The sequence below is a fragment of the Zingiber officinale genome, chromosome 6A, assembly GCF_018446385.1.
Source record: "Zingiber officinale cultivar Zhangliang chromosome 6A, Zo_v1.1, whole genome shotgun sequence".
NCBI classification, from domain to species: Eukaryota; Viridiplantae; Streptophyta; class Magnoliopsida; order Zingiberales; family Zingiberaceae; genus Zingiber; species Zingiber officinale.
Window position 1 is genome coordinate 148,830,775 of NC_055997.1, and position 24,273 is coordinate 148,855,047.

Sequence of the window (24,273 nt, forward strand, 5' to 3'; positions counted from 1 at the left end):
ATAAATATTTAATTAAGAATATTATATATATATATATATATCTCAAAGGTAAAATAAAAAAATTTATATACAAACAATTATAATTTCTTTTAACTAATTGCACCAATATAAGTTTGGAAGAGAGGACATCGGGAATGCAATTTCAATTTTAAAATATTTTTTATTTTTTACTTTCAATTTTGAAAAATAAAAGAGAAAATTCCAGAAACCAAACTGATAAAATGGAGATTTCAATTGTTCCAGAGGCAAATTGCAAATATCAAACACTGTTTGAAGAAGAATTTTCAACTTTTTCCATAAAAATAAAAACAATTATGTTAACTCTGCATCACCAGCTTTACAATTACACAGAGGTAAAGGAAAGAAGAAAAGGAAAGGAGGAGCACCTGGAACTGCAGGTTGTCGGCTTCATTCATTGCAGTGCTTGCATCATGATGGACCTCTGCAACAGCTGCTGTTCATAAAGAGACTTGAAGATTCGATACTTGGCCTCGTGGTATTTCTTCAGCTTCTCCTCCTTGGATGCATGTATAACCTGCAAATATCATAGCATAAACAAGTTTTTGAATATACCCAACTCAAAAAAGAAAGGAAAATAGCTGCATTTAGTGTACCTGACCAGCTGCACTTAGTGCTCTCATAGCTTCATGAAGGCCAGTGTATTTCTTGGCTGCAACAGCACCTAAAATGGCAGCACCTAGAAGCACTGTCTCACTTTCTCTTGGAAGAACGATTTGGCAGCCTGCCAGTTTGGCAATCATACACTGTGATTTCTTATGGATGAGATGTACAAGAGGAGAGGAGAGAAGAGATACTGGAATTGAGCTTACCTACGATATCTGCATGTTCTTGAACATACAGAGGGTTTTTGGAGAGACCGCCACATGCAAGAAGTGTATCAATCTGCAGTTGCAAAAGGATCCAGATCATTAGTTAGCTCAACAGATGCTTGCCTTTGTAAGAGGAGTTCGAGCTTCTTGAATCTTCAAAAGATAAAGACCAACACAATAAAATGCTTGGTTGAAGAACAGTTAGGGGGCACAGAGGAAGTAGCAGGGTTTAAGGTTTTGTGCCATTCTGATAGTTTCGTGCAGCTTCTTCATGGAAGCTATCAAGTCAAATTTTTAACCATGTTAGGAGTCTTAGACTAACAAATGAGTTAAACTATCGTGTTTAACACATCCGAAGGCCTTGTATCGACCTAAACATGAATACAAGCAATCAAAGAGTAGGTAAAGCCCTAAAGGTCAATTTTCTCAAATCGTGCTTAGGATGGCAATGACAGTGTTAAGTCATAACACAATGTCCTCATGAGCATAGGCAATCCAATTGCTATAATTGGAAACACATACTAGTGTTTATAGAAAGTAGCTATTAAAAGTGTCATAGAGGCAATTATGCTATGTTCGACAAATCTTGTAACCCTAAATATGTACACTAAATAAAAGAAGCGAATGACTTGCCTTGTGCCCTTGAGAATTGCAGTGCTCCACGATGTGCCGAGTGCCATATGCGATGCCTTGGATTGTCGCTAGGTACAGAAGTGCCAACTGTTTTTCACTCGTATCAAGGGTCAAGCCACAAACCATTCCTTTTGATTTGGGATCAGCAATGGGCGACCTGATCATGGTTACATTTGGATACAGAGACATGGTTAGACAGGTAAAACACAAATTAACAACTTCACAGAGAATAGCTAAGACTGTTACATACAATAAATAGCTATACAATAAATTTGTAGAACATAGACATTTGATCATGTGGGCACATAACTCATTTTTTGGCTTGCATCAATAAGATGAGAAACAAAAGACTAAACCACTCTTAAGTGCTTCCAACTTGAAAATAAAAAGTCTGCTTTAGTGTAGTGAAAAGGCATTATACTTTCATGGGTTATAACATTTTTTCTTTGAACAACCAGAATCAACAAATCAACAGAATGACAGTATATTCTTTGTATTCTTACCTGTTTCCATGAAAATCAGGAAGAACATGCATGTCTTCTGTCAAGGCAGACAGAAACGGTGCTTTTCTTTCTTGCATCATGGACTCCAAAATCTTGTTCAATATTTCATAAATGGAAACACCTATTCAATTTGAAAAATCTAGTGTCAGTATCAAACTCATTTTAGTGGTTTATATTCCAATGTCAACAACTATATCTACAGGCATTTTCAGTATGCACCAGTATTGATGAATTGCTATGAATCATAATGACAATTTTTGAAGATGCCGAATTGAAAACATACTTTGGGAAGCAGCCCGGTTGGCAATAAGTGGAGCAGCGGGATGGTTCCCGACTATGTGATCGAGAAGGGCGCCAGTTGCACTTTGCCCGCCTTCAGTTAGCCAATAACCAGGCATCATTGCTGCAACAAGTAAAATAATTGCCGCAACGCATTAGTTAGAAAAAGTCCTAAAATGGAATAGGAAAGAGAATTTGCATACAGAACCAAAAAGGAAGACATATCAAGACCAAAGGTGAAAAGATATACCAGACCAAAATGGACCCCAGACTCCGGGGATAAACAATTTGTTGCAAGAAACAGCCATGTGGCAAGTAGATGTCCCACAAACTAAGACCATTCGATGACAAATTGCCTCCTCATCAGCAACTGAAACACAGTTTCAATCTGAATAATATCCACAACTCCAACAATTCGAAAAAAGAAAACTCTATTATAACATATTATGATAGAAATGAACTAGAACTTTCCAAGTGGACCTTGATGTTTAGACTCTATTTCAGATACACTTTCCATAGTTCCAACACCACCAGCATGAGCATCAATAAGTGCTGTTCCAACAGGAGTCCCAGCCAATAGGCCTAGCTCCTGAAACATAAGTAAGAGAATATTTAGAGAGAAAAATGAAAACAATGCACTCCAGAAGAGAATGGTTTTACAAGAAACAAGATATGGATAATTTCTTTCTCTTATTACACATATATATTGAGTGAACAGTTGTGATTGAATCCATAATTTCATCATTTTCTAGCTTCTTACCTTTGCAGCAGTTGGTGTCAAACCAGAACCCAATGGATAGCCAGGAAAAGCAACACTTCGACCTGTAACCAGGAAAATTACATGTTGGAAGAAAAGAAGAAAGGTAAATCAAAATAGCTATAATTAGATCTTTAGTTATAATAAGGTGTAGAAACATTCACTTTGTCTCCTATATTATGGTCAAGACAATTGGTCAATCAGTACGCAATCTAGCAACAAGAGCAACAGAATGTCTGAACCTGGACTTATTGTTTACATTGATTGCACTTCCATAGGATTTTGTTCTGTTAAATCTTGTTTCCATGATGTTCAGAATATGAAAATTAATCCTCAAACCAAAAAAACAAATATCAAATAAAATCTGGTTGCCTAAGATTATTTACCAATTTTTCCATGATTCCCATCTAAGAGATCCCCCAGACCAATTTCCTCCCAAAAATCATCATCCCATCCACACGCCTCCATGCTAAGTGTATCCTTTTCCTTAGCAAGCTCCAGGTGTGCATGACCAAGGTATGTCCACTTGCAGACAGTTGTACACAGACTACGAGTGTCATCTCCTGTTGCCCTAACATCCAATGACGAGGACAACGTTAAAGATTCGAATAAAATTTCAAAGTAATTCCAAATAAAACAGTCTCTATAAAGCAGATAAAATTATTTGACATACCTGAATGATAACCAGTCACTTAAATCCATCCATCTACATACCAAAGACCAAGATTCTTGCAAATTCTCTTTTACCCACAATAGCTGCATAGTTATGTTGCATTAGTATGTATCAGTTTTACTTATAGAAAAACAGTTCAATAAATGAATACAAAGATATATGCAAATACAAAAGAATGTCATACATTGAGTTAAGAGCAATGCAAATATTTACCAATCACTTAATCCATGACCCTTCATACTAAAAGAGATGCAGAAAAATAAGTTACAGAAATTGAATGTACCTTGTTGTCTACTGAATTGGCTATGCCAAATCATACTACACCACCCTTATGAATGAAATAAGTTTTAATCATCTATGTTCGTGTTTTCAAGAGCATTGGTTCTCATACTCATGGCTACGCAATTGTTAGACTGAAACTACAAACTCATGATCCAAACCAGTAGCAAAGAACTGCATGTAATATCAGAGGTTTAAACTGCAGAATCTAGAGTAAGTATTACCATGAACTTGATAGCTTTTTGTTAAGTTTCAAGGGGCAATTCTTAACTAGCAAATGCGTCTTTGAGCAAGATGAACTGATAATGACGATGAGAAGTATATTATGGAGAAGAAAAATAATAACATATGACAATGAGGCGTCAAACAATAACAAAGGAGGGTACACACAAACCACAAGAATACTTTCATGCAGCTGGATCAGAATTACACTTGTAGAAGTTGTTCAATATTAAGATACCATAATTTGGCAAATTTGTACTGATATCATATGTGTAAGCATCTCTAAGTGAAAGTGAGAGGATAGGTGCATGATTCCTTATGAAGTTTGTATGGATACTACTTTAGTGCCCAACTAATTTTCTTCATAGCCATTTACCTTCAGATTCTGTGAAGGATTACAAGCCATGTTATAAGTTGAAAAAAAAAAAAAAAAGTGGAACAAATTGGTAGCATTGGTCCATGGTAAGTTTCCATTCCTTTATGTGAACCTCACAAAAATCATTTGCAACACTCCAACCATCTGGCATCACGTTTAACTATTACCTCCTGATGAATGATAGCCATGCAGATTTTCAAGACAAACTTAGCCTTTTTATTTGATGAAAAAATTGTCAGCTAAAAACTTGAACTCATCCGAGGAAAATTTGAGTACCTTGGGCGCTTGCATCTCAGGTGACAAAGAACCACCACAATACTGCAACACAGTTGACTTGCAAGCATTAATTCGCTCAGCCTGACTCACAGCCCTGTGATCCATCCACACAATGATATTTCGTCTAGCATCACCAGACAATGAAACTGAAACAGGGGATCCATCTGAATCAACAGCGACTGTAAAAGACACCCGAAATCTGAAATAAATTACAAAAATCATAATTTGAAATCATCTTCGATAAAAAATTTATTTTGCGGAAAAGGTTACCAAGGGAACAGGTAGCTGCAAATCCTAGACCAGTAACTTCTTGGGGACCAACATTAGCCAGAGAGCACGCTGCTCTCACAGCACTACACACAGCATGCCAGATATCTGTCGAGGATTGCTAATACGAGAAATAGATAATGTTATCCAAAGAAATGAATAAACAAACGAGAAGTAAAGCCGTAATCTGTTGTTAGTTCACAACCTCAATGCAATCTTTTTCCTTCCATATTTGTATTGGGCTGCTGGCCGAACCAATCAGTCTACCTTTCTCATCAAAAAGTCCTAACATCGAGATAAAAAGAACCATCTTTGAGTGGATGGGACGCAAAGCAAGTCGCAAAAGCCACCCAAAAGATGGATAAATAGCACCATGAAGAACAAATCGACCACAAACCCCCAATCGATTGGAGACAAAAATGAAAATGAAAATAAAAAGGCGAAAATTTAATACCGGCGCGGGCGCTGCCGGTTCCGACGTCGACGCCGAGGAAGACAGTGCGACGGCCGCCGGTTGCGTGGGAGGAGGAGCTCATCTCGGCAGGGAGTGAGGCAGAGCGAGAGAGGAGCGGCGTCGCCTCGGATGCCAAAGAAGAGTACCGCGTCCGCCGCGCTGGAACCATCGCTTTCGCCTTAGCCTCTTCTTCTTCTACTCTCATTAATCTCGATCCGGAGATTAATTAGCTATAAAAAAATAATTAATTAACCTTAATGCTGCCCTTAATCTGATGCCAATCTCTGACAACTCTCCCATTACGTACCCAAAAATAGCCCTCGATTATTAGCGAAGAATTTGACGGGACCCCACGAGTGTTCCAAGGATCTCTGAATGGGTAGTTTAAAAACATATACCAGATGGTAACCGTATATGCTACGTTCGCATTTATTTTTCTCCTCCAAAAAAAATTTTGATTTTTCCATTTATTTATGTATTTTCAATTCTAGATAATTTTCAACCAAAAAAATAATTTTATTGTGAGATATTTTTTCAAATTAAATAAATTTAATTTAACTCTCATTTTTGCAAATAAATTCCATTATTTTCGACAGCAAGACCGCCGGGAGGAAGTCGGCGGCGAGGTCGCCGGTGGCGGCAAAGAAGCGGAAGCCTCGGTCGCCGTCTACCTTCCTCTTCGCCTGGGGCAGCATCATTCCGGCGAATTTTCTACAGGAATCGGCGGTGTGCATGGCAGCGCACTCATCCGCTTCTTCCACGGCGTCCTGCGCCGGTTGCTGTTGTTCCCCGTCGTCGAACTCTGAATGGCAGAGTTGGTGGTGGTGGTGAGGGAAGACGAGGAATTTTGAGAGAAAGCGCGACCAGGAAGAGTAATTTTAAAATTATTAAGGGCGATTTTAAAAAGTGAACGAATGATCCAAAACAAGAGGAAAAAGCAAATTTTGTTATAGTGTGAACTTTGAACCTCAATGATTCATCAGCAATGAACTATTTTGGTTGTGGCAATTCAAAAACTGTTTGAATATTGTGGTAAAAAAACGAATACGTTTATTTTCAGCGTCCCCGTCAATCCGTCTCAGGGCCAATAAAGTAAATCACGGGCGACTACTAGCTTTTAGAATAATGACTAGCATATAAAGGAGGCATTTACCTCAGCTTTGCCGAGTTTCGAACCTCAGACCTCATTGTGGCAACATCTCATGTGCTAGCCACTAAACCCATCCGAGGGGAAAAAAAAATTGTTTGAATATGATTCAAGCAATCAGGGTACCCAATTGACATGCATTTGGGGAAAAATTCTTATTATCCTCTAATCATTTGACGATCATTTATAAACTAACTCTATAATTTATCTCCTTTCATATAACTTAGAGACGGATTGTAAGAGACGCCTGAGATTAGCATAATCATCTTTGTCAAAGCTTCACAGTATATCATCGTTATAGCACTCACCACCTCATCAAAAAGTATAGGGTCCACTGTCAAATACTCATTATAATATCCTTCTTTTCACCCATATTCCTTTTAATATTAACACTCATTATTTATAGGTTCCACAATCCACTCACTCGTTTTTAAATTATATCATATTAAATAAATATATTTTAAATTATTTAAATTATTATTATTATTTATTCAATTTTTAATTTTAAAACTTATAACTTTTTTAATAAATAAAATTTTTAAAAAAATACACACATAGGGTGGGTCAACCACCCACCCGCGTTTAGTTAAATACATTCAAAACTTTGAACGTGTTCAAATGGAGGGGTGTTTAACACCCTCCACAATGCTTTTAACATCACAATGATGTTATAGCATCTTATTGCTTTTATCTTGATTTAAACCATCAGTATCAGTAATTTCCATGCCGCTTGTGATTAGTTAATGAAGAATGTTAAATTTGTTGATGATGCAGTAAAAGTAATGAATTATCAAAAGTATCACAATTCATGTTTCACGAGGATAATCGGAACTTCAGAAAATTCCAAAAAGCAATATCTGAACATTTCAGTTTGTGATCATATAAAGAAGATGACCATAATTTTTTTCATAGCAATCAATGAGTTTTATGCCTACAAACTACTTGTTTAGAATTGAATTGCTTTCTTTTGTTTAAGCAAAAGTATGGCTTGAGTCAAGTTTTAGCACCAAATTATCGAAAACTTGGTAGTCATACTCATATGATATCATTGTGATCATCTATTTTTGATACATCAATCGGATCAAGCGGTCTTGTTGATACGGGGAGCATAACATTTAACCTAGAGTTGTGATGTATGATTAAAATTAAAGTTAGGTGAGGTGTGATCTAATAATTTATGTTAAGTGTGTAGGTACAGGTGATTTGACAAGTGGTGAAGTCTTGGTTGGGAGCTTGACAATGACTAAGTCCTAGTTGAACTAGGCAATTGAAAATCGAATTGGAAGTTAAGCATGAGCTAAGTCATCGTTAAAACCAAGTAAGAAAGTTCTAGCTGGGTGTTAGGCAAATCAAGTACAAATGAAGTAAACTAGGAGCTGAAGGTTTGAGGGACAAGACCAAGTGGAGTATGTTGAGAGTTGAAACTTGACAAACAAGTCCAAGTGAAATCAGTTGGGAGTTATAGGTTGACAAGTTAGTCTAAATGAGTTAGCTGAGGATGAACATCAAGATCCAACATAAGTGTGAGTAACTTTACATTCAGGGGTGGAGCCACCCTTAAGTTAAAGTGGGCTCCAGCACCACCCATTTAAAAAATTAAAAAAACTTTATAGCCCCACCATCATGTTATTTTCCTTTTAATTTTTTTTCCTATTAAAGTTCCAGTAACTTTTTTCCTATTTGAGTTGGTTTAATTAAAGTTCTAGAGCAGGCACGTTGCTTGAACTTTAATTAAATCAAAACATTTTCAGCACTTTATCAGTACCACCCACATGATGCTTTTGCCGCACGCTACAGGAACAACTAACGTTGCCGCCTCATCGTAGCCGCAGAGCCGCGGGTGCGAAAGATTCTAGTTTCAATCCTCTTTGTCCTTTTCCTTCACTAAGTTCAAATAGATCCGTTCATCTTTGAAATGGATTTCGTTCAACCTCTTTTCTCAACTGTGTAATCTCTATATTTCTTGAATATCTTTAAGTTATCCTTCACTTGATATTTTGTATTCATATCTGGTATAGACATCCAACAAAGACTCAATGAGTACAATTTTGGCACCCCTTCTCTCAAATAGCATGCGAAATTTGTGCGACCATCGTTGTAATTTTTTTTATATTATCTCTACGAGTCAACTACTATTAATATCCCTGCTTGATATTATTTCTATAAGTCAACTACTATTTTTTTCGTTTGTTATTGTTTATATATTATAATTATATCATTTACTTATTCATTAAATCTAATATATTTATTTAATTGACATATTAATTCGCCTTGTTTTAACTCTTCTTGTTTCTACAACAACAACAAAACGAGCATTTTCAGTTATAAAACATATTGAAATAGCTTTTCGTAACAAGATAGAAGAAGAGTTTTTAGCAGATTTTATGGTCATCTATATTGAATGGAGTTGGTTGAAAAAAATTTATAATATATAATAATTAATGAATTTGATTCTAAGAAGAATCGAAGAGTATAACTTTGACGGTCAGCCCCAGGTAAATTTAAATCTTAGTTACGCCCCTATTTACATTGTTTATCCATTAAATGTAACCACTATAGGGAAGCAAGGTTTGACTATTTATTTGGTTGAAAAGAGTTTGTGTAAGTACCCCGTGGTAGTTTTGATGTAATCAACTAAGTCAAGTTAGGTCATGTTGTGGTTTGATCCTTGTGTCTAAGTGTGTAGGATCTTAGGAGCACAGGAAGTCGAGCAAAAGACGCAACTAGCGAGAAAGACGGCACGGAGAGAGAGAGTCGACGGGCTCGGTGCGTCCGAGGGAGGAGGAGCCGTGGAAGAGTACACTGACGGACGAGACGGAAGCACACGATAGTTCTGAGAGACGAGAAGCCGGAACAGAAAGTTGCTTGAGAAGGCCGGAAAATGAGTTCGAGTGAGCCTTATTTCGGATGGCTGAAATCACCCGGAGCGAAGCTGGAGCAAAAGATCCGGACAGGAAGTCAACTCGGAGTTGACCCTAGTCCGGGCACCCAGATCACCCAGGGCAGCTAAGGCGCCCCGGGTGTGAGCCCCCGATCATGGGCCGGTTCAGCCCGGTCCGGGTGTCTGGATCAGAAAACTTATCAAAACACGCGTTGTGATCCAGTGAGACGCGGATAAAATTCTATCCACGTCCAGGTGCCTGGAACCCTTTCAGGCACCCTGATCTTAGAAGTTAAATACAACACTTGTAAACGATTCTGTTTGAGTTTAGTTTTGTAATTGTGAGCTTTGACTATTGTAAGAGGTTTCTCTCCGCCTGAAGGAGACTTTAGTGAACTTTTCAACGTCTTAGATTAGCAATCCCCTGATTGTAAACTAAGTAAAATCTCTGTGTCTCTTTCTCCTTTTTAATTAGTTTCTTAATTCATTTTATGCAAGTGTTTATTTTAATCAAGCTATAAAGATCGAGAAGGGTGTTTATTTTTTATGCATGGCAATTTACCCCCTCTTGCCGGCCTTCAAGAGATCAACAAGTGGTATTAGAGCCAGAACGTTTCGAGAGGACTAACCCCCAATCGAAGCATAAGAGATGGCCCGACCGAGCATCTACCCACCGAAGTTCGAGGGGGAAATCACAAATTGGAAGAAAAAGATGGAGGTATTCTTTAAAACATATTTTGATTTACTACTAATTATGAAATTTAGTTTTGTAGCACCAGAGGACAAAGAAGAATACCAATGGACGAAAAAGAAGCAAGCCGACTTCGTAGCAAATGACAAAGCAGAGTTTCATCTACTTAGCGTTTTACCACCTCAAGAAGTCAACTGGATCGGAGCCTACGAGTCAGCCAAGGAACTCTGGGAGAAATTCCTAGAACTACACGAAAGGACCTCGGAGGCAAAACTAGCGAGACGGGATCTGCTCTAGAACTAGAGCAGCAACTTCCGATTAGAAGAAGGTGAAACTGTTGCACACTTTCACTCAAGGATCAAGAAACTCATCACCAGACTCATGAATCTCGGAGAAAAGGTAACCAATCGAAATTCGCTAAGGTATACATCTCTAAGGATCTGGAGGTAAGTACTTTAGAAGAGTTACTTTCTACATTTAAAGTTCATGAAACTAAATGTAAAGATCTGAAGAAGGAGCCCAAGCACAACATTGCCTTAAAGGCACAAATGGATGAACCAGAATCCGAAACATCCCTTGACGATGACGAAACAACATTCATGGTAAGAAAATTCAAAAAGTTATTTAAAACTAATAAGTTTAGTCAAGTGCAAGATAAAAGAAGAAGAAAGGTAAGATGTTACCACTGCGATGAAGAAGGACACATCAAAGATAACTGCCCTAAATTAAAAAAAACAAGAAGTTGATCCAGTCAAAACATAAAAATCTAAAAGTGACGTGGGATAAAACATCGTCAGAGTCGGAGATCGAGAAGGGTGTTCATTTTTTGTGCAAGGCAATTCACTCCCTCTTGTCGGCCTTCAAGGGACCAACAATTGGTATCAGAGCCCTATTTTGGATGGCCGAAATCACCCAAGCGAGCGGAAATCGAAGCCTAAGCCAGACTTGCATTGATGGCAAGTCACTAAGAAGATGACGAAGCAAGCTCTTCCGCAATGAGCATTGAGAGTATCGATAAAGGGGGAGTAACATCAGAAGAAAGCAACTCTACAGGGGGAGCATCAGAATCGACAAGGTAAGTCAGGCACAGTCTCTACCTCCTGACCAATTATTTAAATTTGTAAAAATATTGTCGAAAAATGCCTATAAATTTGAAATTAAAAATAGAAAATATAAAAAGAAAAATAATGAATTAAAACTAATCTTAGTAATATCTTGTTGATTAGAAGATTTCAAGATAAAAATTGAAACTGAAAAGCCGAAAATATAAATAGAAAATTTGAAAAATTTTGCTGCTCACATGTTCAAACAGCTTGAAATTATTCAGGACTTAATTAGTATATTAGATATCACAAGGGCCAAATTAGAAAACTAGAAAGAAAATTTTTCATTAATCTGTAGGAAGGAATCTATTTTGGGTTTCAAGATCATGCTTAGGTTAAATTGTTATGCATACCTTATTTTTTAAAGTTTTTTTTGCTAACAAATAAATTGCTTTGCATGATATCTGTTAGAAATTAATTAGAATTTAATTTCTCTGGGAAAGAGAATTTCATCACTTATCTATAGAAAAAATTTCAAATTTTTTTTGACCATTAAATTATTTTGTATGAATTGTTTAATAAAAATTATATTTGTCCATTTAAAAAATCTCGTAGAGTTATTTTTGCAAAATTTATTTTTCTATAGAATTTTATCATTTTCTCTATCTAAGAGATTTTTTTTTGAAATTTTTGACCATTAGTGAATTTTCTATAAATTATTTATCCAAATGAAAATTTTTAATATTAAAACTCTCAAAAATTCAATTTTTAAAATTTTAGTTTTTATGCAAAGTTACTTGCTATTATACATTCTCAACAAATATTTCAAGATTTTTTGAGATTAATAACTATTTTTAAGTATTTTTTAAAAAATATATATTAATGTATAAAGAATTTATTTCTGCTTAAAATAATAGAAATTCTTTTAAAACTTAAACTTCCTGATCTTTTTTGGATGATAGTCAGTGTTTTTTTTAATCTCTTAGACTCTGATTTAAATTTGTTTTAAAATTATTTTTATGAAATACCTCATTTTTAATGTGGTCAAAGTGGGAGAACTAGAAATTAAGTCTAGAAGAGGGGTACATTAATTTTTGCACATTTTTTTTCTTAAATGCAAAATATGTACTTACTAGTTTTCTATTATTTGTTTTTGGTTAATTCTAACTTAACTTGGGTTGCTCATATCAAAAATGGAGAGATTGTAAGTACCCTGTAGTAGTTTTGATGTGATCAACCAAGTCAAGTTAGGTCCTATTGTGGCTTGATTCCTGTGTCTAAGTGTACAGAGCACAGGAAGTCGAGCAAAAGATGCAGCTGACGAGAAGGACGACACGGGAGAGAGTCGACGGGCTCAGTGTGTCCGAGGGACGAGGCGCTGCGGAGGAGTATGCTGGCGAACGAGAAAGAAGCGCGTGGTGGTTCTGAGGGACGAGAAACTGGAGGGGAAGGTTGCTCGAGAAGGCCGAAAAATGGGTTCGAATGAACCCTATTTCTGATGGCCGAAATCAGTATGAGCGGAGTTGGAGCAGAAGACTCTGATAGGAAGTCAATTCGAAGTTGACCCTGGTCCGGGCGCCCGAATCACCCGGGGCAACCAAGCCGCCCTTGGTGTGAGCCTGTGATTGCGGGCCGGTTTAGCCTGGTCCGGGTGCTCGGACCAAAAAACTTATCGAAACACGTGTTATAATCTGATGAGACGCGGATAAAATTCTATCCACGTCCAGGTGTCTGAAATCCTTTCAGGCACCTCTCTATAAATACAACCCTGATCCCAAAAGTTAAATACAACACTTGTAAATTATTCCATTTGATTTTAGCATTGTAATTATGAGCTTTGACTACTATAAGAGGCTTCTCCACCTGAAAAAGACTTTAGTGAACTTTTTAACATCTTGGATTAGCAATCCCCTAATTACAAACCAAGTAAAATCTCTATGCCTCTTTCTTTAGGTTCTTAATTCATTTTATGTAAGTGTTTATTTTAATCAAGCTATAAAGATCGAGAAAGGTGTTCATTTTTTTGTGCAGAACAATTCACCCTCTCTTGCCGGCCTTCAAGAGTTTTGTTAATCTTATCTAACGGATAACAATTATAGCCACATCAGTATATCACCCGGCGACTGAGAGCCTCTAAGCGACCGGTGAAGTACTATAAAAAGGCTTTGAGGCCAAGCTTGAAAATCACTCAATAACTCAATCACTCATTTTTTAAGTCTCTTGTGCTTGTGCTCGTGCTCTCTTGCCTTTTATGCCACGACACGTTGCAACCCACATTTCATTTTTTATCGACAACACTCAAGTAACATTTTTATTTCTTTATGTGTTGTCATATTAATTGTATTTGTGTTTAACATTTGTTTTTTTTCCATAAGGTTTTCTCACTTCCAAAAGCTTCCTAGAAAGGATAAATTAGAAATAAGAATCATATTTTATAATTACTTCGTGTGTTTGCATTTCGGATTTGAATGATCAACTATTTGCATGATTAATTGTTAGTTAAATTTTTTTGTATGCTCACATTGCATTATCATAATTAATTGAATCAGTAATTTTTAATTTTGCTTTGCTACTCTATTCATTCAATTATTTTTATATATTATCTGATCATAAAATTTATAATATTATTCACCTCTAGCGTCGAATTCCTATCCAGATTCGAAGAATAGTGGGAACACTAAAGCTTAAATTTTTTGTGCTCAAATTAAATAATTTTCATAATTTGGAGGACAGCCCAATCCAACGGTGGAGAACAGGGGAAGAGTGCATAGTATCAAAAAAGATCTCTATTTTGATCCCTCAACTATTTAAAGGGGGGAGAGAGATCTCCGGACACAGTTGCCTCGGTTCCGGAGAGGGGAGAGGGAGATCAGGGCTCTTCATCTGCAATAGGGCTTCGTTGTAGTTTTGGTAAGCCCGATTCAAACCCATTTGTTTCTTCGATTTGCTACTTGATGCATGCTTGTGATGAATCTGTTGCCTTGAGGTGCGAAATTGCCCTCTTTTACTGGATGTTATTCTGATATGTGTCTGTTTTGTCTGTATGAGTTATCTTCGGTGATTATTTTCAACTTTGTTGGTTGTATAGCTTGATTGGTATGCATTGATTTGAGGTATGATCTGCGGTCCATTTGATTGTCCTAGGGTTTTCTAGTTCACCATGGAGAATGTTTGCCTGTTTGGTTAGCATACCGAGAAATCTGTGAAATGATGTTAGAAATTTGGATTTCTCATGTCATATGTAGGCCACAGATGGTGGATACTTAGAGTTGATTGATTTGCCTTTACACATCAATGAACTAGAGTACATGTCAGGGTGTTCGAGGACCATTTCCAGATATTTAGATTTTTTTTTTTCTGGATGACAGAATTTATTGTATTTTGGACATTTACAAATAGAGGAATAATCTGTGAAAGATTCAACCTGAATAAGAATGGTCATTCCAAACACAAAACGAGGAATGGAATTAAATGTTTCCTCTCTCTTTCTATCACACAAGCACACGTGAGGGCTTGCACACAATTGATGCCAAAAAAAGTTTCATTGATTGCAACAAAATTAAATGATAGAGATAAAAGAAGAAGATAAAGGCAGATTAAAAAAGGGTGTGAAAGAAGCCATTAAGGGTTATATAGCTAAGGAATGGAAGAACTACATAATTTATGATCTAATAAGGTATTTGACACTAAACATATTTTTGTTCATCCACACTATGTGATATATAACATTGTTATCTTACTATTTGGTATTTTTATAGTCAGAATAAATTGATAAGGTCATATAGGTGGCAATCTAACATTTTTTTTACATATTCTTTGAACTAAAAAAGTGCCTTACCATCTAATCATCATCATTGTGTATGCCCCAATTTTTTGTGCTTAGATACATGAATCTTATCTTACCATTGAGCTTTATACAAGGCTATAAAAGTGCCTAATCACATAAAATCAATTTAACTTGGACCAAGTAAATTTCAAAATCTCGAGCCATGTTGGAGTTTCTTGATGTCAATGGAGAATTGGAGGGGGAAAGAGGAAGAAGATGAAACAAAGAAGATAACACAATTATATATCTAATTTTAAACTCAGCGTGCCATCTAGAATGGTATAGGTTTGCCACCACAGGTTGATTGGTACTTGTATGGGTGTTTGATCCAATAGGTCCTTGTTATTTACCTGCTTGTATCTTGTCGTAGGGCTGGTGATACCGGGTTGTTTGGGGTGAGCGATATCACATTTTGCTTTAATATAATGGTATAGGTTTGACATTTTATTATATGAATGCAAGCTACAAAAAATAATCAACATTATTTCAATTACGTTTTGTAGCATACTAAGGGGGTTGTCAAATGCTAGTAAGATTACTTTTTATCGAGATTCAATAATTTATCAGAATGATACTTTTTAAAAGTGTTCTAAAAGGCGGCGCCTACATGGTGAGCGGTTTCCCACCGCCCTGCCTTTTACTCTCTGGGCGTTGTTGAATTAATCAGCCGCCTTCCTTGGCCACCTAGCCGGCTCAAAATCCGCCTAGGCGGTGGGCGTTTTTACTTTATTTTTAAATCTATTTTTTTAAAAAAAAATTAGAAGACTTTAAAACTCAAACAAGTGAGAAACAACTCAAACAAGCGAGAAAAGAGTCTTCCACCTCTTTGGCTCTTCCCCATTTCACTTATCGTCGGTTGTCGCCTACCGCCTCTCCCACTGTCACGCTGCTGCCTCTCTCGCCGTCGGCCTCCCCCGCTCCCGCCGTATCATTTACAAGTGATATAGAAACAATACATCACGTAAGTTTCCTTAAATTGGATGGTTTTTGGCTTTGCTTAAAGCTAGATATTTAGGAGATACTGAGATATTGCTTGTGAGTTGTGTATTTTTGTGATTTTGAACTATTTGAATTTGATATGACCGAAGAAAAGATGAAGTTTGCTCTGGAATCTTCTCGGATGGCTATATTATTATTTATTGGCTATTGCATAGACATATTATTTTATAATTTATAAGTTTTATACTCCACTGAACTTATGAATGTATTTTTTTATGTATAATGAAAATAAAAAAGTAAGATTGTTTTTATGCAGATTATTTGCATATGGGAGATCATCAAGAATTCAAGATATATAAATGAAATCAAATATTGTGATGCATAGATTGTCTTTCAAGCCTTATCAATATATTGTTAAAATATTAAAATATTATAATTATGAAATCATTTTTATAATTAATTAAAATATTAAAAAAACCTCCTAGGCAGCTGCCTAGACGGCTAGGTGCTAGGCGGTGGGTGGCTGCCCACCTACCGCCTAGCATATGAGATTTTAAACCACGGGACCAACACATATGCCGCTCATATGATGCAAGTTGTAGAGTGGCATGGCAATGTGGACCATGGTAATATGTTAAGACATTGTTGTTCTATGCCTTGATGTGTGCTATTGTATTTGCATGTTTTGGTGACTATATATGTATATTTTTAAAATTTATGAATTCAGTAATAAAACTGTGGTTGCTTACAGACTGGTTAAAATTCCATAATGTCTCCAAATCATGAAGAATGCCATTGTGACACCTCTAGAAGTTCCATTTATACTGACAAGAAAGAATTTGAACTGCCCCCTAGTGGAACAATAGTTTCATCTGGAAGCTGGACAGATGTATCTATTTCAAATGGCATGTGCAAGAGCTCAGGGCATACAGTTAATAAATATTTCTACAAGAGGAGGAAGCTGCAAAGAAATTCACTTGCTCTTCTTCCAGAAGATAATAAAACAACAGATAATGACAAGGAACAATTTGAACTTCCTCCTAGGGAGGCAATAGTTTCATCTGAAAGCTGTGCGCCTCCATCAATTCCAAATGAACTCTGCACAAGCTTAGGACATGATGGGTATGTGTACAAGAGAAAGAAGTTACAAAGAAATTCACTTGCTCTTCTTCCAGAAAATAATAATATATCTGATGCAAGACAAAAGTTTGGTGCCGAATTGTGTATTAGTTCTGAGTATTGCCAATTGGAAGATAGGAAAGCTGATACTGAGAGAGCTCCTGTTGATGCTTGTACCACAGATACTGACTTACTTCAAGATTCTGGCCTGCACGCCATGCATTCTATTGGAGAATATGAAGCATTAGATAAAACAAAAAATGTAAAATTTCCCAAATCTGCACAGGAAAATTGTCATCTATCAAATGATAGATCTTCATCTTCAAAATCTAATTTGGAATCTACTGCAACTTTCATCAAGATGGACACAGATGATTCTTCTTTTGATGTTCTTGAACTAGGAGAATTTGATTCAGCAAGGGAACTTTGTATCTATGTTCTCAAAAGACATGGGCTAATTGGGAACTCTTGTGCTAGCAGCAGTGATTTTGATTTAGGAGGTCTGCTTGATGATAATAGTAAACTTTCTCAGAAATGCAAAATTTGTGGGCTATTTGATGACCCACTGCAGATGCTTATTTGTGACCAATGTGATGAAACATATCATCAGTCCTGTTGTGTTCCTCGTGTGACAAAGATTCCACTTGATGAATGGTATTGCCAACTCTGTTTCAAGAAAAAGCCAAAGCTTCTAATCAGCAAGTCACCTGATACAGTGGGTGAAATCTCCAATCACATACATAGAACATCTCCCAGAAAGTATTCCATATCATTCATGTTGAAGGACAGTAGGCCTTATACCACTGGAGTTCGAATTGGTAAAGATTTTCAAGCTGAAATTATGGACTGGTCTGGACCAGTTTCCAAGTATGCTAACTCTTCACGTCTCATTCAATTTCCTAGTCTGTTGAAATATTTTCCGATATGCTAATCCATATTTCTGCTTTGTGGATAAAACCTGACCTAGAGTATACATTGGTTCATATTACTGAAACATTCTCTTGTATTTTCTAAAGACAGAATCTGATCTATTGTAATCCAAGACTACAAAATGAAATGTTTCATATGATGCAAATGGTTTGCAAACTTTTCCTTGAAATCGTATGTATGGACCTACAGAAGTGCTGCATTTGGATTTATCTAAAATTATGGTAACCAAAGAAAAGATGAATGAGTTTACAAGTTATATTTGTGTGTGCCAAAAAAAACAATATGGGAATGGGACATAATTTATGCTTGAAACATTTTACTTACCTTGATTGAAGTTTCAAAAAATTCATAGCAAATGGAATTCACAAGTTAGCTAATAATACTTAACTTCATGATGAATTAAAAATAGGCTAAAAAGACACTGAGTCTTTTCCAAGATGACTGCCTATTTTCTATACATGCTTACTTTATCCCATGGTTTATGAGAAAACATTACTAGCCTTGATGATGACAACACGATACACAGTAGATTTTATTTGTGAATCCATATGTCTATTTTCTCTGTCTATTTGCTTTTTATCTTGTGCATGCATTTCTTGTTCTGGTGGCTTTAAACTTGTCACTTTGAACTTCAGTTGGTTATCCATGCAGTGATCCATATTATTCCTGATCCATTTTCTTAATTATGCAGTGAAGATGATTATTTTGATGAACCATCTGAAATGGAAACTGATGAATTTGTAAATGTAAGTTGTAAAGCTTTTATCTAAGTAATCATATTCCATCTTTCTTTGGATGCTAAATGTCATACATTCTACTAGGTATGGAAAGGAAGAAAAACACAAAATCATAGTGGTATTGGTAATTGGGTTCAATGCCGGGAATTCTTGCACTTAGGCGGACCTAATGAAGGGATTATTTGTGGAAAGTGGCGCAGGTCTTTTCTTTTTCTTGTTTTTTACTAGTCTTACTAATCGGGAGACTGAATACCTATTAATATAGGTGCCAAAAATATTGCAAGTATCTTTTCAATTGATTATGGTTGGATTTACTGGCTGCTCACGTTTGTTTACTTTTGTAAAACTTACCGACCATATGCAATATAAATCTCCTTGGTCTAAATTATTTGCAAATGATAGAATACAAATCGAAAGTTTTAATAAAATAAACTTGAAGCTTGAAGTGTGCAGTAATTTTTTAGAAATTAAAGATTTTAAGCTGAGTAAAATTAAATTTAATATCGAAATGTGATTTCTTCATAACAAAAGCAGTGAGGTGTAGTTAAGTTGGATGAATTTTTCTTCTTCTTTTTTCGCAATTATGAGTTTTACATATCTTGGATCTCTTATCAAACAAGATGAAGGGGATATATCATTAATATGGAAATGATTAAGTGGTTAAAATGAAAAGGAACATCCAGAGTTTTATTGGATAGTCTTTGAATGCTTAGATAAATAGCAAATTTTATAAATTTGGTATGATCAATCAACTTTATCTGTTGGATTTTAGTTTATATATAGTTAGAAAACAACACAATTGAGTTAGCGTAATAGAAATCAGAACCAAAAAATGACTTTATGAGGCTACTAGAAAAATAATGGCATCATTTAGAGGTATCTAACAGTTGCTCTGCTAAATGATAAATAAGAGAAGATAAGTCAAAGATGTTCCTACACGGTCTTAGAACGCTAATCAAAAGTGATATAAATGGTCTGTATACTGCTAGAAGATAATCTTAGAGAGAATAAAGATCTATGCAGTGTTCCTAGTTGACATTCTATTTGTTCTCGTTATTAATGTTCGAATTTACTAGTCATACCTTCTTTTTTTTTTCTGTTGAAATCTTGTTTTCAGTATATGGATAAAATTGAATATAACATTGGCAATGACAAAAGAAGAAACTATGATTTGATTAATCTAAGATATTTAGATTTACCTTTTGGTCGTGAATGGTGGTGATTCATGTAGAAAGGTACACTTCAAGTGGAAATGTGTATCAGGACAGTCTAGATAGTTAAAAATAAATAAGTATTATGATTAATTGAGTTTAATCCTCATCCTTTAAATGCTTCTTTAAGATGTTTCTTGTATGTTCTCAAAAGTGTTTGAGGATGTAGTCAACTCTCAATTTATATTGCAGGGCTCCTCTCTTCATAATTCAGAGTGAAGATTGGGATTGCTCTTGTGCCATTGAATGGGATCCAATTCATGCAGATTGTGCTGTGCCTCAGGTGAGTGATCCTTAGTGAATCAACTTAAATTTAGGTAATACTTGTTATCTTATTGCCAATTGTCACTCTTTATCATATTCAAGGTAATTGAACCCAAAAAGGTTTCCCCCCATTGACATGTTCTTATGCACCTGTAGGAACTCGAAACCGAGGAGGTTCTCAACCATCTGAAATTTGTAAGATGGGTATGTATCTATGTCAAAAACTATCCCTGTTATGTAATAGAATTATTTCAATGATATTTGTTGTTGCTACTCCATTCCTTGCCATTTAACTTCATGAACCAAATGGACGATAAGTTTGTTGTTCATTCGAATCGAAAGATACTACTTTTAACATTCCCCTGTTTCTGAACATGCCAATGCCTTGCAGCTGAGGCGTCGGCTGAGTGCTAAATCCACGAAAGACGGCTCCAGTTGAAGTATCGACTCGGAAGGTACAAAATGCCATGTCCCTGTTCTTGCTCCCGGAAGTAGAGGAATTTTGTTGTGCGGAAATTTTGTGTAATCTTTGTATATATAAATTTGTAGAACTGGATATAGACAAGTATATTACTGAGAGGTGATTGGGGAAAATGAGATTCTTGTAAAGGAAAGGCCAACAATTTTGTTGTACAAGCTGTGTAAGTTAACTAATTCTCATCAGTTTCTTGCATGTAATTTATTATTCTAAGAATTTCTGAAGCTTAAATGGCCTTTTATGAGTAATTGCTCAAGAACATAATCTCTTGAATGATGTTGAAAGATGCATTCTTAATATTATTATTTTTGGATCAAAATAACCTCAATTAGAGAGGGCAGTATGATTCTTTGAATCAAGTTGTTTAGTGAAAGAATGGGGGAAAAAATATTTTTTTAATTTTTAAAAAAATATTCAATTTGCCATTTAAATTTAATTGTTAAATTTTTAAAGAAAGGTTGACTTTCTATTAATATTCAATTTGCCTTGTCCATATTTAACCTCTAGATTCATGTCAGATAGATGCAAGCAATGATTGATTGACCAGTGGAGTCAACCACGGGAGAACGCAGGATCCCCTCAAAACGGGTCAACGGTCAAGGTTTAACGGTCAGGAAGCAAACAGGCAACCGATGTAAACAACGAACACTTGCTCCTCCTTCCCCTGTTCTTTCTTCTCCGTCCCGCCGTGTCCATGGCGCTCAACCAGACGTCGCCGGAGCATCGCATGGTATGCTACGATACCAGCCGGATCGACTCTGAAGGCGTCTTTCTCGGCGACAAGCCTCTCCTCTTCTCCGTCCCCCTCTTCCTCTTCGAGCTCATCGTCGTCTTCTCCTCCACCAACCTCCTCCATTCCCTCCTCCGCCGCCTCCACCAGTGCCGGTTTGTCTCCCACATACTCGTAAGCTTCGTCTCCGTCACAGTGATCTCTCGATTATCTGGGAATGTTTGCGTCGATGATGATTTCAATTTGCAGACTGGCATTCTTCTCGGGCCGTCGGTGATCGGGCAACGACAAGCTCTGGAGCAGAGTCTGTTCCCGGAGCGCGGCCTCCTCATCCTCGAGATCATCTCCCTCTTCGGCATCATCCTCTACCTCTTCAACATCAGCGTCAAGACGGAGCTCAACCTCGCTTGGTGGGAGATGCAGGGGCGGAACGCGGTGGCCATCAGCGTCGCCGGCTCCCTCCTGCCCGCCATCCTCAGCGCCGCCGCTATCGCCAGCTTCCAGTCTGTTGTTCCCCTCGACCTCCGCACGAGCAGCTTCATCTACTTTGTCATCCTCCGCCTCTCCTTCTCCTCCTTTCCCGTCGTCGTCGACGCCCTCGACGAGCTCCACCTCCTTAACTCCGCGCTCGGCCGGCTCTCCGTCGCCTCCTCCCTGCTCGAGGACGTCGGCTACCAACTCATCGTCGTGGTCATCAAGACCGCCTTTATGGTCTCCGAGACGACGTCCGTCAAGGCCCGCATTGGGATCCCGGCCACGGTGGCGGCGGTGCTGCTGCTCATGGTGCTCGGAGGCGGAAAAGCGGCGCGGTGGGTGGCGAAGCGCTCGGCGCGGGGTCAGATGCTGTCGGAGGGTTGCTTCCTTGTGCTGCTCCTCATGGCACTGATGGCATCGATCATGACCACCTTCATCGGCTTCAACATGACCATGGGGCCGATTCTTCTGGGGCTCGCTGTGCCGGGAGGAATGCCGGTGGGCGCCACTTTGACGGAGAGGCTACAGCCGCTCTGCGCCGGGTTGCTCCTCCCGCTCTACTTGTTCATCGTCGGCTACCGGACCGATGTGGGGGGGCTGGACAGACTATGGCTGTGTTGGGTTATTCTGCTTGTTGTGGTCCTCTGCTACGCCGGAAAGCTCGCTGGAGTAGTCGCCGCCTCGCGCCACTTCAACAAGATGCCGATGAGTGATGCCATCTCGTTAGGGCTCATGCTCAACGTCAAGGGATTCGTAGAAGCCTTCAACTTTTTCTTCTTCGTTCACAACAGGGCACGATTTTGATCTCATTCTCCATCATCTCTGTCTCAATTTCTTGGGTTTCTGAATATTTTTTCCCCTGATTTCATTTCAGCTGGCTTTGCCGGAGCATTTGCCGGCGCTGACGCTTTCAATGGTGGCATCGACGGCCGCCACGACGCCGCTCATCAAGACGTTGTACGACCCGATGCTGCGGTACGTGGTACTGAAGCGGCAAACCGTCGAACACCTTCTTCCCGTGGCGGAGCTCCACCTCGTCGTCTGCGTCCACAGGGAGGACCACGTCAACCCCGTCCTCGACTTCCTGGACGTCGTCCGCCCCACCATTTTATCCCCACTCTCCCTCGTCGTCCTCCATCTCAACCAGCTCGCCGGTCGTTCCGCCCCGGTGTTCCGCCCTCACCACCCCACCGCCGAGGCCACCATCGCCTCCGACCGCATCACGAACGCCTTCCACCGCCACTTCGAGTCGGAGCAGGGAAGCGTCTCCCTAAGCACCTTCGTGGCAATCTCGCCCATCGGAAGCATGCACAACGACGTCTGCATGCTGGCCCTCGACCACAAAGCCTGCCTCGCCCTCCTCCCCTTCCACAAGCACTTCAACGGCGCTCGCCACACCGTCGACCACGCCGTCCAAACCGTAAATCGCAACGTCCTCGATTTCGCCCCCTGCTCCGCCGCCATCCTCGTCGGCAACACCCTCCCGACCCGCGCGAGCTTCGACGACGGCGGCCGCCGCGTCGCTGTCTACTTCCTCGGCGGCCCCGACGACCGCGAGGCCCTCGCGTTGGCTTTCCGCATGGCGAGGAGCAACATCTCCATCCGCCTCACCGTCGTGCGCTTCCTCCCGCTCCAGGACAAGAGGCTGATGGTGGAGCACGACGAGGAGCTGATGCAGGACGACTCGGCGGTGGCGCAGGTGCGGGAGGTGTGCGCCGGCTACGAGGAGAAATTGTTGAAGAACGGGGAGGAGACGGCGGCGTTAGTTCACCGGATGAGCCAGGAGTTCGAGCTGGTGATGGTGGGGAGGAGGAACGGGATGGAGACGGAGCTGACGAGCGGCCTGTCGCAGTGGAGCGAGTGCCCGGAGTTGGGCATCATCGGCGACATGTTGGCAATGGAGTTCGCCGATAAGATAGCCATTCTGGTGGTGCAGCAGCACCAGAGCTTCCGAGGTAGAAGAAGCGGAGGAGGATCGCCGGAGAATGCCGGCGGTGAGGCGATCTCTGAATCTTGAAAGCTTGAATTTTTTTTTTAATATAAAAAATAGGTTTAAAGATAAATATATATTTTAGAAAAAAATATTTCTGTATCAGTATTAATTACTTAAATATATAATCGAATAATAAATTTAATAGATATTTAGGAGATAATTCATTAAACTATCTTTAATGTTTCAATCGAATCAGATTATCTCTTTAAAATGGTTAGAGGGACATTTATGTCCCTCATATTTAAAATATAGTATTTCAAA

The 24,273-nt window shown here is 38.5% G+C and overlaps 3 protein-coding genes across 6 annotated transcripts; 2 read left to right on the forward strand and 1 right to left on the reverse strand.

Annotated features, from left to right (window-relative positions):
• Positions 1-214: 214 nt before the first annotated feature.
• LOC121998676 (FGGY carbohydrate kinase domain-containing protein-like) lies at positions 215-5,760 on the reverse strand. 2 transcript variants are annotated; one of them, XM_042553684.1, is made up of 15 exons: positions 5,550-5,760; positions 5,301-5,380; positions 5,099-5,216; positions 4,829-5,007; positions 3,676-3,758; positions 3,389-3,573; positions 3,006-3,067; positions 2,726-2,834; positions 2,496-2,615; positions 2,250-2,369; positions 1,967-2,087; positions 1,464-1,620; positions 831-903; positions 615-742; positions 215-535 (listed from the first exon to the last, which is right to left on the reverse strand). In XM_042553684.1, the coding sequence occupies exons 1-15, from the start codon at positions 5,752-5,754 to the stop codon at positions 413-415; spliced, it is 1,863 nt and encodes a 620-aa protein (XP_042409618.1). In that variant the 5' UTR covers positions 5,755-5,760; the 3' UTR covers positions 215-412. The 2 variants fall into 2 exon arrangements, with proteins under 2 accessions (XP_042409618.1, XP_042409619.1); XM_042553685.1 differs by lacking the exons at positions 5,301-5,380; positions 5,550-5,760 and having other exon boundaries at positions 4,829-5,027.
• An 8,352-nt stretch (positions 5,761-14,112) lies between these two features.
• LOC121998678 lies at positions 14,113-21,050 on the forward strand. 2 transcript variants are annotated; one of them, XM_042553690.1, is made up of 8 exons: positions 14,113-14,221; positions 16,828-18,062; positions 18,817-18,871; positions 18,947-19,062; positions 20,266-20,356; positions 20,494-20,541; positions 20,729-20,792; positions 20,887-21,050. In XM_042553690.1, the coding sequence occupies exons 2-7, from the start codon at positions 16,846-16,848 to the stop codon at positions 20,774-20,776; spliced, it is 1,575 nt and encodes a 524-aa protein (XP_042409624.1). In that variant the 5' UTR covers positions 14,113-14,221; positions 16,828-16,845; the 3' UTR covers positions 20,777-20,792; positions 20,887-21,050. The 2 variants fall into 2 exon arrangements, with proteins under 2 accessions (XP_042409624.1, XP_042409623.1); XM_042553689.1 differs by having other exon boundaries at positions 20,729-21,050.
• Positions 20,886-24,038, forward strand: LOC121998677 (cation/H(+) antiporter 15-like). Of its 2 annotated transcripts, none has more exons than XM_042553686.1 (4): positions 20,886-20,978; positions 21,338-21,719; positions 21,795-22,811; positions 22,894-24,038. In XM_042553686.1, exons 2-4 carry the CDS (start codon positions 21,510-21,512, stop codon positions 24,034-24,036), a joined length of 2,370 nt encoding a protein of 789 aa, XP_042409620.1. In that variant the 5' UTR covers positions 20,886-20,978; positions 21,338-21,509; the 3' UTR covers positions 24,037-24,038. The 2 variants fall into 2 exon arrangements, with proteins under 2 accessions (XP_042409620.1, XP_042409621.1); XM_042553687.1 differs by having other exon boundaries at positions 20,889-20,978; positions 21,334-21,719.
• The last annotated feature ends 235 nt before the right edge of the window (positions 24,039-24,273 follow it).